The sequence below is a fragment of the Leptodactylus fuscus genome, chromosome 6 (genome assembly GCF_031893055.1).
Source record: "Leptodactylus fuscus isolate aLepFus1 chromosome 6, aLepFus1.hap2, whole genome shotgun sequence".
NCBI lineage: Eukaryota > Metazoa > Chordata > Amphibia > Anura > Leptodactylidae > Leptodactylus > Leptodactylus fuscus.
In genome coordinates, this window is record NC_134270.1 from 130828363 (window position 1) to 130849295 (window position 20933).

The following is a 20933-nucleotide window of genomic DNA, read 5'->3' on the forward strand; positions in this document are numbered from 1 at the left end:
CATATATTTCTCAATATTGGTCTGAAACTGATCAACCCCTTTAAGATATAATTATAAGGCCCTAATGTTTACCATTGAAGAGTGTAGCTGGGAACATCGGAAGTCAGGACAGAAACAATGTGAGGAAAGGACTAGGCAGCAAGCTATTACTAAAAAAATGTGTTTGCGCAGATTTATGAATTTGACAGTGGGTAGCAGTAATATTTTCATTTAGCTGTACAGTGGGGCCCAGAATGAATTTCACTGGTGGGCCCTAGAATTAGATCGTAAACGCCATTACATGTCATTAATGTGACTTTATGCTCTGTGCTGTGGAATATGTCAGCTCTATATAATCTACGGGTAATAAATCACAACTATCTCCTGTAACATAACTCTCCTAGTAAGACACTCAATGTTAGACTACAATTTCACTTTATCTATGTCCATAAAATGCGTGAAATGAATGGCATGCTTGTTTCATATATTCTGCTGTTTCAGGAGACTGACCACAATTTGTCTAAAGCAAAACAAGTGTTTCTACCAGATGCTGTCAGGTTAGAAATCACCACTGGAAAACAGGCTGGATCAATTAGAAAACACAGCAAGAGTACGTCAGCTTCCCTTCCCCCAATAACTCTTGACATCCCTGAGTAGCAAATGTATATTGATGTTCTGGAATGGAACCAGAGAAGGGAATGCAACATTTAGTAAATTAGAATTTGCTATTCATAATGGAATTGCTCTTTTAAGATTTGTCCTTGCAAAATGGATTGTCATAGTTCCACTGACACTTGTCTGAGAAAAATTAGACTAAGACCACCACACACAGCGAGTAGTGCTGCATTTTATGCGGAAGAAGGGCCTTTTGGGAACCATTCAGTGTTTGGGGCCCAGTGGTGAATGCTATAGCTACGCCCCTGTTCACATGAATGGAAAAAATGGCTATATGACAGCTGTTTTTAAAATGCTTTGATTTCAATGTGGCTCACAATTGCAGGTTCTTTTTTTTTTTTTTAACATAACCCCTTTTTTTTTTTTTTAACATAACCCATCTTTGTCCATTTTCATGTATCCTTGAATAGACTGAAGTTTATGTGGAATCCATGAAAATGGGTCCCAGATAGATGTAAACACATGTGAAAAAATGGACTGCTCCGTCTTTACACAGTTTGAATATAGCTTTAATTTTCCAGGACTTCAGAATACCTTTAAAGAGATTCTATCATTCAAACGGCTATGCTTCTCCTACCTTTCATTGTCTTCTCCGCGCCGCCATTCGCCCTAAATCTGTTTCTGTAGGTATGCAAATGAGTTCTCTCGCAGCACTGTACAGTACGCTCTGTATTCCATAGAACTACAGGAGTGTACTGCGCCTGCTCGCATAAGCGGCCACAAAAAAATGTTCGCCCGCATGTGAAGTCAGCTCTTCCCGTGACCTGCTAGCAGAGCTGACTTGTGCATGCATTGAATTTTGACCTACCGCGCGCCGGAAGAAGAAGATGAAGAGGCCGTTGCTGACGAAGATGGAGGCAGTGCTGGAGAAAATTCTCTCGCAGCATTGGAGACGCCCCCTGTGCTGTTTGAGCACTGGGGCCCGCCCCCAGTGCTGCGAGATAACTCATTTGCATACCGATTAAGAAAACAGGATTTTGGGCGAATAGCAGCGCGGAGAAGAATAGCCTTTCGTAAGGCTATTCTGACGTGTTAGTCATAAAAAAAAGTGTTTAAATGATAGGATCCCTTTAATAAACTATAAAGATTATATATAGGTCAGAATAGTAATATAAAGAACATCATTTACCATGACCTGTATAATGTTATGTTAATAAAAATGCAAATGTATCCAGTTTAAAAAGAAAATAAAAAAGGTGAAAGCACCACGTAGCGAAATGAAGGAAAAAAACAATGCAGGCTTTCTTCCCTTATTATACCTGTATGGAAAACGTCAGGTATAATCGATTGCAGGTGTTTTTGAAAGGATAGCTTTTCTGCTGCGGGTTTTTTCTGCAATAGGATTAGCCAGAATCCAATCCACTTTGCAGGTACTATAATGCGCAGCATTTTGTGCAACGTGGGGCCCTAGTCATAAACATGTTTTTCTTCTATATGGGAAAAAATCTCCTTTTTAATGGACCATTCAGGAATTTACATACAGTTGGCAACTATCATGGGGAGGGGCAGAAAAAGATGTTCCCAAATTGCAGTTTGTGATGGTAACATTAGAGAAGACAGACTGCATTCCTCTGGCACATTTACCTAGCAAACAATGTACCTGTCACACTTTTCACTTGTAACATTGTGTAGTCTTGCTAAACAGAGTTGGACTGGGACTAAGGGTAAGGCCACACTTTGTAGAAATGCAGCATTTTTGGGTGTTATGGAGACGCAACAGAAAGGAACACTGTGTTTTACAGAGCCAGTAAAGTGAATGAGATTTTGTGTAATCTCATTCACACATCAAGGAAAAAAAAATGCTGTGTTTTCAAAAACCTACAGTACAGACCAAAGGTTTGGACACACCTTCTCATTCAAAGAGTTTTCTGTATTTTCATGACTATTCACACTGAAGGCATCAAAACTATGAATTAACACATGTGGAATTATATACTTAACAAAAAAAAGTGTGAAAAAACTGAAAATCTGTCTTATATTCTCGGTTCTTCAAAGTAGTTTTGATGCCTTCAGTGTGAATCTACAATTTTCATAGTCATGAAAATACAGAAAACTCTTTGAATGAGAAGGTGTGGCCAAACTTTTGGTCTATACTGTATATATGTGGAATACTTCTTTAAATTTTAACACCTCCTAAAATGTTTCTGATAGTAAGGATACCATCTTAGGCCTGGTTCAAATCTGTGTTGGTTATTCCATTTAGGGAGTCCGCTTGGGAACCCCACAAACAGAATATCGCACGCATTAAAAAGCGGTGAGCAATGAAAACACATGGACCCCCATAGATTATGGGGTCTGTGTGCTTTCATTGCCCACTGCTTGTCAATGCGTTCAGTATTCTGTTCCGGGGGTCTCCAAGCGGACTCCCTAAATGGAATAGCAAACGCAGATGTGAACCAGGCTTTACAATTATTAAAAACTAAGGGTGCATTCACACGGAGTAACGTGCCGCGTGATGTGGCACGTATACGGCGTGTGAGACTTTGAGCGCCGTATACGCTCCCATTGATTTCAATGGGAGCCTGGATCGTATACGCTGCGTTATTTTGCGGCCGTGATTTTGCGGCCGCGTAATCACGGCCGCAAAATAACGGCGTGTATATGATCCAGGCTCCCATTGAAATCAATGGGAGCGTATACGGCGCTCAAAGTCCCACACGCCGTATACGTGCCACATCACGCGGCACGTTACTCCGTGTGAATGCACCCTAAGAGGAGAAAAGCACAAAATAACAACAAAACATGGTTGGTTTCTTTTAAAGCAACAGTACCTCCCCTGTTTATAGTTTGTGTCTGGTATTGCAGCTCAAATCCATTGGCTGATCTAGAGAAGATAAAATAATCCTTTAAAGGGATCCTATCATTCAAACACATTTTTTTCTGCCTACCACGTTGGAATAGCCTTAAGAAAGGCTATTCTTCTCCGTGCCGCCGTTCTGTAGGAATCCCAGTTTTTAACGGTATGCAAATGAGTTCTCTCGCAGCACTGGGGGCGTCCCCAATGCTCCGCCTCCATCTTCATCAACAACGTCCTCTTCATCCTCTTTTTCCGGCGCAGGTTTCAGACTTCTAGGCCTCGGGCAGAGCAGACTGTGCATGCCCACAGGCCACAAGAAAATGGCCGCTCACACAGTATTGTAAGCGCCATTTATTTGTGGCCTGTGGTCATGCACAGTCTGCTCTGCCCGAGGCCTAGAAGTCTGAAACCTGCGCCGGAAAAAGAGGATGAAGAGGACGTTGTTGATGAAGATGGAGGCGGAGCATTGGGGACGCCCCCAGTGCTGCGAGAGAACTCATTTGCATACCGTTAAAAACTGGGATTCCTACAGAACTGCGGCACGGAGAAGAATAGCCTTTCTTAAGGCTATTCCGACGTGTTACTCAGAAAAAAAAGTTTGTATGATAGGATCCCTTTAATTGTTCCACCATGGGGAAAATCAATGTGTTATAGCAGCATAGATCTGCAATATAGGCACAGTATGTGGCTGTTTGTATAATAAGCATTCATGTTTTTGTTACCCTGAGCCTATGAACAAACACAATCTGATACCTAGTCACTGCTAAAATCTTTTAATAATCAAAAATATTCTCTCAATAATATTAATTCTAACTCTTTACATTAGTACGTGCCTGACCCTAAAAATGTAGTTGCATTCCATTCATTCATTGATTCATGCCACTTCATTCACTACACTCCATGCCTATTCTGTTCTATGCTGCGAGTACACACAGACTACATCTCCCAAGCGCCTTTGCGGCCTCTAGATGACGTGTACGGGGGCGGTGCCAGTCTAGCGCGCCGTTGGGGCCTGATTTGTCGAGTGTTGACATGCTGTACACGTGATGCAGGCAGAGCCAATAGGAGGCTTCCTTAGTGATGTACCCATGTCAGCAGATGGTGAGGAGAGGCAGTGGTAAGAAGAGGGGGCTCATAGGCAGCAACAAAAGGAGAAGGAGCTGCCAGACATCTAGAGACAGGACACCAGAGCCGGGTGAGTGCTGCAGTCACGGGCTACAGGCTTAGCTGACAGGACCACAGTCATTGTGTTAGGGCATGGGTGAATAGATAGCTCTCCTGTGCAGAGTATAGCTGACACTGTCAGGTCATGGTCCTCCACACCTACTAATGTCTGCCTTCTTTATATGGCTCTACTGCTACTATGTATACTTAGGTCTATTGTGCCCACATGCCCATCACTGTACAATACTGGCCATGATGCTTGCCATTGCCTCTAATTGACATTTTGCAGATTAGTATAACTTCTTTTCTTGTAGGCAGCTGTATCCTCAATGTACCCCCCACTCCCACTCCCATATCATACTTGCAGTGGTAGATGGGATGCTGATCGCAGTTGTCACTGATTTCTGAGCCTAGTCCCTATCAGTGAAGGCTGGAGCTCTGACACTACACATAGGGATCTGGATGTTTAGGGGATGCTGAGCGGTGTTACATTGTGATACTCCTCATATCCCCTGAGCTCTAGTAAATATAACTCACTATTCTCTTATTGCTTAGATCTATTCATTATAGATCTATGTATTGTGCTTATATCTCACTAACTATAGGCCAGTGATCTGTATTTTCATATGGTTTCCTCTTTACTCTCACTACATGTAAGTATCAGATTATTTGATCATGAGTAAGGCAATGAATACTGCAGTCCACAGTCTTCCTCTACTCCCACGTGGTGTCTGTTGTAATCCATGTGAGATCATATAGATATCTGTATTGTTTATCTAGCTCCGTGTGCAGTGTGTTAGTATAGTATTTGTACTATATGTTAGTATAGTAGTACCTTTATCTGTTTAGTTACTTCTATGTATGGTTTGTGTGTATAGTGACTGGCCATAGTGCAGTGTGACGTTCTGTACGGACGTGTAGATTGTGAGTAATAACAAGATGATGTGTGGACCTAGGGGTGTGTTAGCGCTCTCCCAGTCTGTAATTTGAGCTCGACGTGTAACTTGTTGTTGGGTTACCGTGTGTCACGCTGGTCCTCTTTTGTAGCCCATTGGACTCCTTTGATAGTTGTATTTCTTTTCCCTCTATGGGATCAAGTCCTGTCTTGCCACTATAAGACAGTGCATTCTTTATGTAAAATGAGGGTCCAGCATAGTGCACACTGACGTGCCCTGGATGCTTAGCTAGAGCTTTACATTGCCATGTTCCCCTGCAACTCCTTCATCAATGTGAGTGAATGCCATCACCTTGTGACCCCGAGTCTGCTCTGACTGTCAATTCTAGTTGCCAGGAAATTGAGCACTGACAAACACGGATCAAAAATGCAAAGCACATATGATTCTGAAAAAAAAAAGTATGCATTCATGCGGATAAAAGCACAATGTATAATAGCATCTTAAAGTGTTCCTTATTTGTGTTTTTAGGGAGATGAGAAGCACTTGCCTCCTTGTGTTTTTTTTCTTTATTTAGCAGATTCTTTCAGTTAAGGGGGACGACTCAAATGACAGACACTTTTAAAAATATAGCTAAACAGAAACCTGAAAATTCAGGTTTGACCAGTGTTGAGCTCAATTTATCACTGCCCCGAGTCATTTACAGTGAAGGAAGTCGAGCTCCTTCAGTACACATCATTGTAGTTGGCGGCTAATGAAATTCTTTCCCACTATCAAAACTGTGCCCTTTCGGTGTTCAAGAAATGTCATCCTGAGAGATGTTGAGCAATTGTAGCAATAGTGTGGATACTGATTTTTCCAGAATTGATCCCTGTAAATGTTTTTTTTTCAATCTCAGGGTCAAATCAAATCACAATGTAACTGGTGGGATCTGACTGCTGGCTTTGCACGGTCCATATTCCAAAGAGGTTATAGCGTTATATTAGCATTGTATCTATTTACAAAGCTTCTTCTTGCACGACAGAACTCTGAAGAGGATGTAGCCTGGGAGTTGGTTCTTCACCAATTTGAATATAACAATATGACCTCACTGTATGAATTTGGATAGCCCCTTAAAGGGGCTATACCACGCAAATTATTATTTTTTGATTGTGGGTCACCCACTTGTCCCAAGAACAACAGTAAAACGAATTTGTTTTATAGTGGGACCACTGTAAATATCCACATCCCTTGTCCACCACTACATTCATGACTGGGGTAAAATACCCTTGTTCTTAGGATCAATGGGGGTCTTGGTAGTCGGACCCACACTGGTCGCCAATTTCTCCCCCATCCTAGCACTAGGGGTTGAATCATTTTCATAGTAAAATTCCTTTAAAGAGAATCTTTCATGTCCTTGGGCACATGCAGTGTAATACACCGCTAGAAAGCTGACAGTGCACTGAATTCAGCACTTTATCGGCTTTCCTGTTATGTTCCCCTGGTGAAGCCATTACCGTAGCTCTTTAGTGTCAGAAGGGCGTTTCTGATAGTAGAGTCCATAGCTCTGTACTGTCAGAGGGGGCATTCCTTATCAGCCAGCTATGACGCTGAGCAGTGAGGAATGTCCCCCCAGTGCTAGTCTATGGACGAGTATTGTCAGGAGACGTGGGGAGGCTTTCCTCATCACTCAGTGTCATTGCTGGGCGGTAAGGAACGCCCCCTCTGACAGTACAGCGCTATTGACTCTACTGTCAGGAGGGACGTTCCTTACAGACTGTCAGAAACTCCCTTCTGACACTGAAGAGCTACGGTAATGTCACCGATAGCTCTTCACCAGGGGCACATAACTGGAAAGCCGATAGTGCACTGAATTCAGTGCACTGTTGGTTTTCTAATGGTGTATTACACCGCATGTGCCCAAGGACATGAAAGGTCTTCTTTAAGGTGCAGACTTGTGTTGCTGGTGTTGGAAGACTCTTTAAGGCTAAGGCCCCAAGCGGCGTCCCACAGCAAAAAAGCGCTGTGGGAAAAACCGCAACAACACATCGTGGTTCTTCCTGCAGCGCTTCAGACAGAAAATTTGCAGAGGTTTCCTCTGCGGACTTTCTGTTTCAATTATACCTATAGGCAAACCGCTGTAGTTTCTGTAGGTATAATTGACATGCACATTTTCCAGAACTGCAGCGGTTTTGGAAATCACGGCATATCCGCTCCGCAGTTTTTAACGCAAAGTGGGCATAGTATTCGCTAGAATCTCATACACTTTGCCCTGACTGTAAAATGCTGTGACTGAAACGCTGTGGGCAAATCATGACATCTACGTCCTGTGGTGCCCCAGCCTACTGCTATATTTCTATGGGACATAGTCACAGCAGATTAGCTGCTGTGGACTTGCTGGAGGCTTATTTACTACAGTGTACCAAAGCAGCAAAGTGGATGAGTAAATGTAATTCTAATATGTGCAAAAAGAGAAAGACATGGCCCGCACATCCCGGTCTTATACGTTGATCTTGTGCTTCTCAGCAAATTTTACAATACCGAACATGAGGTTCTCAGTATACGTATTGATCAATGTGCATAAGTCCACTAGCCACTTCACAGCGACCTCTTTATAGTGGGTCCCTACTCTACTGGGCGCGGCGCTGCACAGCAACCGCTACAACTGCAACACAGTGCCCACAGGGCGAGCGACCTAGTGGTCCAGCAATGCCCCTGCCACCAGACCAAGCCCCCAGGCTCTGGGCCGCGCCACCCCATGGGCACAACACCACAGGAGCAGCAGACACCACGCAGCACTGCACCGTGTGAACAGAACAAATGTAATTCTAATGCGGTCTCAAAAAAAAACAAAAAACAAAAAAAACAAAACACTGCAAACTGACCTGCTACTGATGTTATCGGTCATAGGATGACAGCAATGTACATTACTGCAGCAGAGTAATGCGACAGAGCCACTCCTTCCATTCCCATTGACTCTAATGTGAACAACATGACGGGCGCTGTCTTCTGTTGTGTTTGTTTACTTTTGTAACAGAAGAAAAAGTCTTGCATGCACAACTTTACTTTCTGTCAGAAAGGTAAAAAATGTGACTGAAGAAAACTTCAATCATGTTTTCTACATTGGATTGAATGCAGTGAGACATCCAGTGGAGGGGACTCCTCATACATATGTCATTTAATGTTCATTGCTCACATCCTGTGATGGATGAGAGCAACGGGCATTATATAATAGCAGGGTGAGCCTGATAAGGTCATAGTCGCGTTTATGACTAATTGACCAATAATCTCGGCTAACTGTCTGCATCCTAATTAATAAGGCTGAGGGCTGGCGGTCAAGAAATCACACTTTGTCACGCTCTGAAATTCCTAAAAAATTATTCAGAAAATGGATCTCCTCATTGTGATGGGGAAGGGTCCTAACTTGTAAGCTATAGTAGCTGAGGACCAGAAAGCTGATTGTGTTGTTCTACAGTACAGGCAAGGTCTGCTTATTTTCCATTGTTCTCCTAATCCTTAGCTTCTTGAGTTCAACTTCTACCTAGTTTTGTCGAAACACTTCTTAACTTCTGCTTTACTTATCTGATTCTTAAAGCTTTCTTCCTCTGTGTTTTTTTGTCTTAGTAACATGATTGATACATGTTGTTAATACATATTCTAGAAAATCACTCTTGTTTGTGTTTGGTCTTTTAGAGGAACAAGGAGACCTTCACTCTATTAGGTTGGTCACCACCTTGGTGCCTATAATAAGTATCTAGGCCACATAAGTGGTAAGCTGTTGTGCACGTATTTCTGACATAATTTTTAGGTCACAAGGTGTGTCAGGGAGTGTGATGCTGGTCTGAAGGCATTCTTTTATTACATAATCATTCCAGGCAGTCATATTTTGTGCTATGCAGTAATAAAGGGATCCTATCATTGGATACCTTTTTTTTTTTTTTTTTTTTTTTTTTCCTCCCTAACACGTCAGAATAGCCTTAAGAAAGGCTATTCTTCTCCTACCTTTAGATGTCTTATCCGCGTCACTGTTTGGTATAAATCCCGATTTTCGTCGGTATGCAGAGGAGTTTTCATGCAGCACTGGGGGCAGGCCCCAGCACTCTAACAGCAATGAGGGCATCCCCAATGCTGCGAGAGAACTCTCCAGCCACGCCTCCATCTTCTTCTGGAACGAGCTCTTCACATGTCTTCTTCCGGTGCTGGCGGTCAAACTTGTAGGCCTCGGGCAGAGACGACTGCTCATGCCCACAGGCCACAAGAAAAATGGCCGCTTACAGAATAAGTAAGAAGCCATTTTCTTGTAGCCTGTGGGCATGCGCAGTCTGCTCTGCCTGAGGTCTAGAAGTTTGACCGCCAGCGCTGGAAGAAGAGGCCGTTCCAGAAGAAGATGGAGGCGTCGCTGGAGAGTTCTATCGCAGCATTGGGGATGCCCCCAGTGCTGCAAGAGAACTCCTTTGCACACCGACGAAAACCGGGATTTATACTGAACGGCGGCGTGGAGAAGACTTCTAAAGGTAGGAGAAGAATAGCCTTTCTTAAGGTTATTCCTACGTGTCAACGAGAAAAAATTTGATTTTAATGGTAGAATCCCTTTAAACCTTTCCTCATATATATTCTTTAATATCTTCTAGTTCAGAATACCCCCTACTACAAGGCGTAACACGTCTTCTTGTTACATCCTCCGCTATTTCTATGCCTCTTTTTGATCTTTTAAAACCCTAATTGCTCTTCTGCCTCCACCCATGTCCTGGACTATCAGCGCTGTCTTCAAAATTGCAAAATTGCAGAAAAATTGGTTGCAGATTTTTAGATTTCAGTTTACTTTTTACTTCCTTGATCTCCAGATTCTGTAACTGTTTCTAGAAATTTTGTCTTGCAAGAACCTAAGGAGATGTTCTGCTCATTTCATTGGTGAATCTCCCTAGCTTTGGTCTAGATTGATTTCTTGCAGTAATTTACTTCTAATTTTAACTCTTCATACTTATAACATGCCAGGTTTAGAGTTTGGCTGGATCTCTGCAGGACGTACCATTTGCAATGTAGCTACCATGGACTTTGAGATGTAAACCAGCATAAATGGTGGAGCATCCGGATACCTGCACCACTTAGCAAAGGAAGTTCGACACAAAAAAAGGTTTTTTTTTTTTGTTTTTTTTTTTGTTTTTTTTTAACCCTCTGCATCGGAGCCCAACGCATGGGAACCTAAGCTTACTGTTGGGATATTCAGAATGCCTTCTAACATTGACCAGAGAGACACTGTGCTACTTCAAATGTAGTGAGCTAAGAAATTGAGACTCTTCGGCAACTAGCCAGTCAGTTTTATTGGCTCATTTTACTGGACCCAATGGGGCATATTTATGAAGGCTGGCATTCCTCGTAAATGAGGCGTACCCTCCGCTGCGCTGTGCACCTGAGGGACAGTATACTCCGGTTGCGGTACACTTCCCCAGTCATCTCTTGGCGTAACTTATAGTAAATTTGGTAGGGACGAGGGCCCTGCCCCCTTTTCAGGTAAGTGGCACTGGTCTTGTCTCTAGTTAAGTATAAAGGCTTTTTATTTTTAATGGAGGCTAGATTGTTAGGATAGGGGTATGTGGTACCTAAACCAGCGGGCCATAAGGACCTGTAGGTGTTTTGTGTCCAAAAAGTCACGTTGATTGTATGTTCAAGAAACGTAAATGCTTATCCGGCCCTATAGTGGCATTGATGCCACTATAATGAAGCCTATTTGCATCTTTGCATGGGGAAAAAATAGGAGTAACTTGCATTGTTTTACTTTTCCTGAGCCAGCAGGGAATACTGGCAGATTTGTGCTCTGAAGCCTGCAGAAATGTGAATGCAGCTGTGAGCTATAATACAGGCTACAACTCTTCATCAGTACAAGATGATAATTGCAATGAAAGTTGCTAAGCACTTTTTTTTTTTTTTTTAGATATCATCTGTATTGTAGAGATCGTGAGGATCTATAGCATATGGTAACTGTGTAATTTTCTTTTCTTATGCAAAAACCTAATTTATTTACTGAATCTAGAACACCCCTTTAACAATAGCCTGCACCTAGTTCTCTGCTATAAATTCCACTCACGACTGTAGCGTATGTGACATTCCTCTGGCTGGGGAGAAGTGTTGTTGTGTTTGATCTCCATGAACCTGCCAATCTTTTTATCTGGCAGTAACTGTGCAGGTGCAGAGAGGGTTTTGTATGTCACTTTTCTGCCATGGCATTGCTATACTGTCTGCCCATCATAGGAGTGTCGACAATACAAGTGTTGCAGGGGATGTAGTTGTGTGGTTTTTGAGATATGATACTGAGACTGATATGGGCCCCAGTTCTGGAGATATCAGTGCTAACTGGGAAAGCTCACAGCGCACTGAATCTTTAGGAACAGCCTTGGGAAAACCACGCTTTCTGATGGTTTTCCAAGTCCCCTTTGTGAATTGAGTATTAGCGGGCATGTATGGCCATTGCTCTGTTCACTTCTACATGGTCACTGATATGCACTACTGTTTCACTTGCACTGGAAATTTTGAGACACAGTTTTGATCTTGGCAAAAAAGGAGTGAAGTGGCACTACTGTTCAGACTAAGACGTTTTCTGCAATTAACAGAAAAACAAGAAGGAGTAATGGTAGTCCATGGGATGAAGACTGCTGCTCTCAATGAGTTAGGTGGTGCTCACTGTGTGGATACTGACATAACATCAAGGCAAAATATAGAAATAAATGGCAGGGCACTCACCACAGCAAAACACGACTTCATTCCATCTTCAATAAAAATTCAGTACATATAGGGAGAATATGGCAGACCAAGCAACGACCGTTTCGTGTTTACACACACTTCAATCACCAGAATGTTACTAAAGAAAACCTCTTTAAGTGATTGATTACTTGAGAGCAGCAATAGTCAGTAGACTGTAATTTTTGGGCCGCCTCTGGGGCAGGTAGATATAGATGCATGGTGCTAGGTGGTGACGTTACGCACCGTCCCCGCAACCTTATCAGGTCAGGTCTGAGTCAAGCAGTGGTTTGTGATGGCCTCTTCTACTGTAGTACATAAACAACAGGGTGTGTGTGTGTGTGTGTGTGTGTGTGTATGAATGGGGGTGAGTGTGTACATGCCTCTCACACACTCCCTGTAGCTCTTCTCTGTAATGTGATCTCTCAGGATGAATTCACCTCTGCGTGCCTATGTTGGGGCCTCTCTTACAGATTAGTAATGTGTTCTGGAAATAATAGCTCAGCATGAGGTGCTTTTTTTTAATTTTTTTACCCCCAGTAAAACTGAGGACGCTATAATGGAATTCGACAGACCCCATCATAAGTGGGACCTTCGTGTGCTATTGGCATCTGTCAGGAGATGAATCTGTCTCTCCATCATTTTTGGTTCTCTCTTCCGATGACAGAAACGAAAATTGGAATCGACAATGTAGATGAGAACTCAGCCTAAGCCTGAATGCTTTTCCGACTTGCAGGCCTCCTAGCTGACAGTTTTGTTTTTTTTATCGTGCAGTGTCCATCTAAATAGTATAAATCTGCATGTGTAATATCTTATCAGAATAGGTCTTTTCTCATATCTTTTTCTTTGTATATATTGTTGACTTATGCGGAAAAGCTGTAACCATCAGTGCTTATCTGCTGCTGGTCACTGGCTGGACAGTTCCTAAAATTCAAGTGTATTTACTTTAGATCATTTCTGTAGGTAGGAATAGCCATTAACTTAGAAATTGCTGATCTTTTACTGAAGCCAAATATTACAGTGGATACAGCAAACAATGCTGGGTTTAATATTAACCTAGATAATTGATTTATGTATAGATGTCAACAGGCTTGGCATTACAGTACTGTAAATCTTATCTATATATTGAAAGAAAAGTGTGTGGGTGGGGGGTTGGTGGGGGTTGGCTAGTCATATATACAGCCATAAGAAAAAAACTAATTTTGTAGTTTTACATATCGGGATAAAAAAAAAAAGTCTTAAAAGGTCTTACAATTATATAAATATAACCGTAGATGAACAACACAACCTTACAAATTGAGGCTACTTTCAAAATACTAATATTGAAGTCCGTCATAGGATATGAGCAACGGACTTCAATGGTCCAGTCAAAGTGCAAGCCTCAATCCAATTGTGATGGGACCTTAAGAGAACCGAGCATAAACTAATGCCCACAAACCTCAAGAAGTGAATCAAAGTTGTAAAGAAGATTGTCCCAAAAGTCATAGAAAACCAATATTTTAAGTTATTCATCTAAAGGAGGTTCGACAAACTATTGATTCATGGGAAGAACTGCGTTTTTCACAATTGGTGAAACAGTGGAACCTATCATGTGTTGGTGTTCATCTAACGTTGTAGTCTCCTCCAAACCATAGAATTCCCATACTTTGTTTTTCTCATGCTTGCACGTTCTGTTATAATCTTACTTCATGGAATTTGTAGGACTTCTGTGGTCCCAGCCCGGAGCTTTTTGCTTCATTCCCTTATTAGATTACTCATATCTGATGCAAATCTTCATCACTTCTGAGCTGGGTTCATCATGTTTTCCAGGCGGCTGGATGTACAGGGAGGGCACTGTTATTACAGGCCATAGAATTTGCACAAGAACAAGGCAACTCTGTTCAGTTCTGAGACTGTGGCAAGTTTAATCCCTTGAGCTGCAAATGTTTATAGCGGAGGTGGAGAGGTTTAAAGTGAACCTGTCAGGTGATTTCTTCTGCAATATGCAAGATCAGCATATGATAGTGAGGTAGAAGCTGAGCTTGGTGATCCATAGGTGTATTTAATTTGGATCAGGATTTCTGGGTCTAAAGCAGCTTACCGGTAAGTCTTAACAGGACTCCTTGGCAAAATAGTAAGGCTGAGTTGACACAAAGTTTTTTTTGGTCAGGAATTTGGTCAGGAATCCGCCTCAAAATTAGTCTCCAAAAAAAGCCTACCAATAGAGTTCTATTGGGAAGGTTTTTTTTGGAGGGTGATTTTGAGACTCATTCCTGACCAAAAAACTCTGTGTCAGCTCAGCCTATAAGGGTAAGTTCACACGTAGTTTTTTTGGATCGGGACCTGAGGCGGCCTCTGCCTCAGGTTCCAATCCAAAAGCTGGTTTGCTGTGACTGAAAGCCGGTGCAGTGCATCAGCATCCAGCTGCACGCTCCGCTCTAGATTAGGCCCAATGAATGGGCCTAGTCCGGAGAAGGGTGTGCCTTCAGGCCGAATCGCGGGCAACACAAATGGAAACATCCTAAAATGGTTGAAACTAACAAATGTTAAATGCGGTGACTCTGCATGTACGTTATTTACCGTTGACTGTTCTTTTTCTTTACCAGTTGTAGACTACCAGTCATAACTGTCCGGCAGAACCATGTCAGCAAAAGCGATCTCTGAGCAGACCGGAAAAGAATTCTTGTACAAATACATCTGTACTACTGCTGCAGTGCAGAACCGCTTCAAGTATGCCCAAGTGACCTATGACACTGACTGGGATAGACTTGTTCAGGACCATCCATGGCTTCTCACAGAGGTAAGCGTGCCTGGTAAAATCCCAGGCACCATTAGGTCAGTACATTTTATATATATATATATATATATATATATATATATATATATATATATATAATTTTTTTTTTTTTGTATGCTGCATCCTGGCTACAGACTCCTTTAAAGGGGCTCTATCATTGGGAAACGTCATTTTTAGCTAAGCACATCCTTGCATAGCCTTTAGAAAGGCTATTTCACATGTACCTTTTGTATGTAAATCTCCTCGGTAGATTTTGAATGTCTGTTTGTATTCATATGCTAATTAGCTTCTCAGTGCACTCAGAAGTGTCTGTGATCACAGTCTGCTCTTTGTGTATGTATAGCAGAGATGAGTCATCCGCACAGCAGCCTCTGCTAAACATACTATCAGGGTCTGGGGTTGTTAAATGGGGTGGCGTAGGCACAAAAGTCCAGATTCTTTAGTCCAAAACAAAGGTAGAGTTTTATTTTCACTCAAAAAGGTAGTACAGCAACAAAAGGAAACAATACAAAAATAATAATAATAAATACCTACCCGGCTAAGCTCTAACTAAACATAGAATAGGTTACCTCACCTAGAATAACAGAAATCAAAAGCCAGTAGAATCATTCAGGACACAGCTCCAAAAATATGACCTCTCTGTTGGCTCTTCAGCCAAGCTCTGCTAAAATGTTGCTGCCGGAGCAACTTTTTAAACCTCCTTGATGAGGAGAACTCTCAGCAGCTGAGTTGCTACAAGAACATCCACAAAGTGTGGACTGGAGGGGGGTGGAATGAAAGGTCCCTCTACCAACCTACCTGCCATTCCTAAAAATCCAGCCCAATGAACAGAAGTTTGAAATAACACTCAGCAGACAGAAGTTATCTGCTGAGAACCATTCTTTCTGGAGTTTCTCATCTCACCCACCTGAGTAGTCTGGGTGAGATGTACAACACCCCTTCCATGATCTGACCAGCCATCGGCTTACAATACACATAGGGAATATCAGAGAGGAGTGCACGGTGCGACTTCCAGTGCACAGAGAAGCTAATTAGCATATGAATAAATACAGACTTTTTCAAAATCCAGAGACAATTTACATACAAAGGTGTGAAATAGCCTTTCTAAAGGATATGCAAGGATGTGCTTATCTCAAAATGACGTTTCCCAATGAAAGAGCCCCCTTAAATGAGCATTCTGTTTTGGTGAATAGCCTGAGGAGTGTTTGACTTACTCTGAAAGTTAATAGTACTCGTATTATCCTTGGTTAACTGGCTATGCTGGTTTATGAAATTGTGCCAGTTACCTGGGATAACTGGAAACTACATACATTGTCTAATGCTGAACCATTAGCTGGCAAGTTATTGAGCGGCTCTGTGTATTTTCCTTTCTGCTCTGTTATCAGTTTATCTTTTTCTTCTGTCCTTGTTCTTATTTTATGTATACAATTTACTCGAATTAGGAAAAGTCTAAAATGTTATCTCACGCTAACCTTGAAAAAAAGAAATTCTGTAATTTTTGACCTTTTCCCATAAGAACAAAATAATCTGCTTCCAAAACACGATTCTCCAAAGCGCTGAATGCTGAAGTCCTTAATGTAGATAAATGACAGCCAAGTGCCATCATTTAATCTCTGTATCTGCACTGTGTCCATTTGCAGTCTGGCCAGAGCCCAAATCATTGAGCAATATCTAATCATGCGAGTGTTAATCTAGTTAATGCAGTGCTGCAGGGAACCCTGGGAGTCTGGCACTGTTATGACGTACAGTCATTTCTGACTAAATAAGAAAGGTCTTGGTGTTCCCACCCTTCTCTGCTATGCAGTATGACTGTCATTTTATTAGCCATCACGATAGCTGGAGCTCTCTTCTGTGTAATATGAATAATGTATTAAGTGAAACTTTAAGGAGATGACTATATATTTATTGGTGGAGTAAAAACCAGGATGATGACTAGCTCATTCACTTACTCATACTTACAGTATGAAATGATCTGGAACATAGAGGTGTTGTCCTTGGTTGGATTCACGTACTACAAGTCAATGGTGCTATCCACTGAGCCTGGGTGCTGTCCAGAGTACTTGCCCTATGCGCATCCTGTGATGTTCATAGGCAGAAAAGTGTGGCATCTCTTTGCTCATGGCCCTTTCTTGTGCCAAAGAGACACCACATTTTTTGTTCGGTGCTGCAATTTTTGCAAACATTAGTTTGGTGTATAGCTAGCGAAGGGATGCCTCGGCTCAACAAATGTAACTGAATCTAGAAAACTGACACGAGTTATACATGAAATATTTCATCAGTTCTTCACTGGCGCTCTGTAGTGCCCTCAAATTTCAGAAGCTGAAGCCTCTTAGTAATTTTTTTTTTTTTTTTTGAATCGACATTTATTTGGTTTTTTACATGACATTTGTAAAAGAACAGAACAGAAAATATCAGGATATCACCAATCTAATTATCAATCACTGCAAATTGTATGAAAGGACAAATATCCAAAAGGAAGAGAGACATAAACATAATAAATGGTTAATAAACCATAAACATCAACAATGTTTCAACTAGTGAGTAATGAGATACAAGGCGTCCAAACACTATCTGTGTCATTCTGCAGACTTGCGTCTAATAAGGGGCTATTATCAAGCCAGAGCGAAGGAGGGAGTCAGAGGTCAAGAGAGGGAGTAGAAAAGGTGTGGGAAGGAAGAGGAAGAAGGGGGAAAGTAAAACAGGGTAGTAGAGACAAAAGAAAGGAGACAAAGAAGGAAAATAAGACATACCACAATCATAGAGGAAGAGAGAAGAGAGAGTAGTAAGATAAGAGAGCAAGCCTCTTAGTAATTTAGGGGCAAATCGCTCCAGTTGAGGATTTTATTCGAACTAGGGTAAGAAATTTGAGTTTTAATAAACATAATAAATTCCTCTACTGAGTAAATCTCCATATTGCAGGGTGAAAAAGTAAGTCAACTTCTGCGTTCTTGATTTCCCCAAGAGCTAATTGGAAAAAGGTGGTTCTATTAAGGAGATGTAACTCCAACTGTGGGTTTTACAATTTCTTACCCTATACACGCACTTCCATTGAAATCAAAGGGCTCTGTTTTGAAGTGCCGCGCTCGGACACATGTATATGTGTCTAAATGAGCCATGTGAAGGCGCCCTTAAAGTAAAGGCAAATAAATAGTTTCTTTTCATGCAAGATTGGTTAGTGTGTATTATACCTCAAGGCAAACCACGTCCAGAAGACCACAGACATGTTGTAGAGAAAAGCATTGCTAAAGACCTGGGCACATATCAATATAAGGATAGACAAAATGGCCACAAAAGGAAATTAATTATGATTGTTGCTACTCAGCGCGCTATTAAGATTACTTCAAGAGCACGAAAGGCAATCCTGAAAGAAACCAAAGGTAGTGGCAAAAGCTTCTATTCTCTACAAAACCTCTGTTCATGTGTCCACTAATAGAAAAGCACTGAGTGTTCGGAATGACACCGTAAAGGATGCTGTTGCTGTCAAAAAAGAAAAAAAAAAAAGTCACGCTTTTATTTATTTATTTTTCATCCTAATTCACTTTCGGTATTGGTGATCTTTTAGTAGGTGTGCCCTTTTCAATGAATTTTTGTTACTTCTGTCTTTCAGCCGTTGGTGGTTAAACCAGACCAGCTCATCAAACGTCGTGGAAAGCTCGGCCTTGTTGGTGTCAACCTAAACTTGGACCAAGTGAAGAGTTGGTTAAAACCACGGCTGGGACATGAAACCACTGTAAGTATCTGTTCTTTTGATTGAACACATTGTGGTGTGTGTATAGTCTATTAAACCAAGCCCAGAGCTATGTGCAATGGTGAAATGGTCATTTATTTAGATATTGGTATTCTTATCACAAGTTATAGGCATGATGTATTGCAAAGTAGTTGTATTTGTTGCTATATTGTTAAAGGGTTTTTTCCAGGATCAGATTACTGGGGGTCAGACATGGGCACCCTAACCAATCCTCTGGTACCAAGACGTTCTCTGTGACTTCATTGCTGCATGCAAGTCACGATGGGGCTCATTTATCAGTACTGTCTATCTTTGCATTCATAGTTTTAGACATATTTATGAATCTGTCATACATACATGCCTTCATAAATATGGAGTGTTTCTAAAGGCTACCAAATTCTCACCATGAGACAAATATTTGTTGCAAAAATGTAGACAAAATCTGTAAACAAAAATCTTAACTTGCTGGCTGTAAGGAACAAATATTTGACACATGCATGAAAGACCCTACTGTTCTTGGCATAATATAGGCAGACACAACCTCTCTCGCTTATTGAAACAAATATGTGGCGCACGACAGGAATTTTTGCTGCACAAAGTAAATTGTCGTAAATTCTTGACACCGTTTTAAACTTGGTCTGCTTTGCACAGGAAATACGCACCATATTTGTTCTTTTCTGTTTCATAAATGTGTCGTAAAGTGAAACCCTTCCAAACTAGGCCAATTCTGGTGAACAGTTTTTAAAAGTGTCCAGCCTGTTGTTTTTTTAATTTCTTTCTGGTGCACAACGTCCATAATTATGTCGTAAATATTGTGCGCTATGAATTGCGGCGCAAATGTAGACAGAAAAGTGTCAGACTTGGATTGAGAAATGCTCCCCAGTGTTGTAGCACTGTACATTGTATAGCAAGTGTTCTTGGTCCCATTTATTTCAATAGTACAAAGTTGCAGGATGGCCACATGACGTCACTGACCTGTGAAGTGGAATCTGCCTCTTCACACAGCTGATTATTCGGGTGTCGGGTTCCCCCCAGGTTCATATGAAATATCTCTGTTGTAAGCTGTCTGAAGCCGCTTCTGTTTTTTTTAAATTTACCTAATGATTACCGGTAGTCTCATTGCTCTTTTTTGGAAATGTACAGCATATCCTCACTGCGCATGAGTCTGAGGCCTGGCGCATGTGCACTGAATCTAAAGTGTATTACCCTGACTTCACTGAAGTACTATGCAGGCAATGGGAGTACTGCTGCTGGGCGGGTATAAAGGTTTTTTTTAATGCAGGCACAGATGGAGTAACTATTGGGGTGCTAAACCCCTAGCCTATACGAACATGTGTGTGGTTTAGTGTCCCAAATCATTCTGACAGGTTTCCTGTAACATCTACTACTCCTATTACTACTACTCCTCCTCTAACTCTTTACTTAGTATTCTGAATAACATGTCTGACTGTAGAGTGTAGGTAGATGCATGTGAATATTTGAGTTCTAAAATCTGTTTATGATGATCACAAAGCTAGTGTAATAATTCCACAAGTTATGTATGTGCAATATTTCTTCCAAATTAGTTTGACTTCTAATCCATGGTTGGCAGTCGCAGCTACAATGTGGGCCAAAGCTGTGACATGTCATTTTACTGGAGATTGGTGCAGTTTTCAAATTGACTCTTTATGGCTATGCAGTTAACCTGCAAAAACTGCTTTTCAACAGTAAGAAGTCGTGGCCATTAACAATTCATTAGAAAATTTCACCAATTTATGGCAATGCCGCAAAGCTAAGCTGAGGCTTAGAGAGGACCTTTCACCACTTCCAACAAGTTCAGCTCTTACCATCAATTAATAGATGTTGCACTGCTGATTCTGGCACAGTTGGAATTGTTTTTCTAGCCCTCACCATTCCTGAGCAATGCTGTTAGTTTTGGTACCTGATATGCTGTTTAGTCTCTGTAGTGTCTGGAAGGCGGTGCCAAACAGGAGCAGACAAAGGGTGTGATTCTGGGCTGCCTCTAATTGGTGCTCTGCATAATGCCCCTGTCTGACACCGCCCTTCTGTCATTAAAGAGCTTAAATGGCACATCAGGCATCAAAACGAACTACACTTGTTGTTCAGGAATGGTGGGGGGCTATAGAGAAAATTCCAACTGCACTGGAGTGGAGCGACCTCTATTAACAGATGCTAAGAACTTGGTGGATTGGTGATAGTGGTTAAAGT

At 41.6% G+C, this 20933-nt stretch overlaps 1 protein-coding gene across 2 annotated transcripts in view; it reads left to right on the forward strand.

Moving 5' to 3' along the window:
* Window positions 1-4538: 4538 nt before the first annotated feature.
* The window catches only part of ACLY (ATP citrate lyase), a 39537-nt gene continuing 23142 nt past the window's right edge, over window positions 4539-20933 (forward strand). For both annotated transcript variants that reach the window (XM_075278253.1, XM_075278254.1), the window contains exons 1-3: window positions 4539-4646; window positions 14808-15001; window positions 18606-18728. In XM_075278253.1, the coding sequence (XP_075134354.1) occupies window positions 14843-15001; window positions 18606-18728 (282 nt within the window). In that variant the 5' untranslated portion in view covers window positions 4539-4646; window positions 14808-14842. The remainder of the gene's footprint in view (window positions 4647-14807; window positions 15002-18605; window positions 18729-20933) is intronic.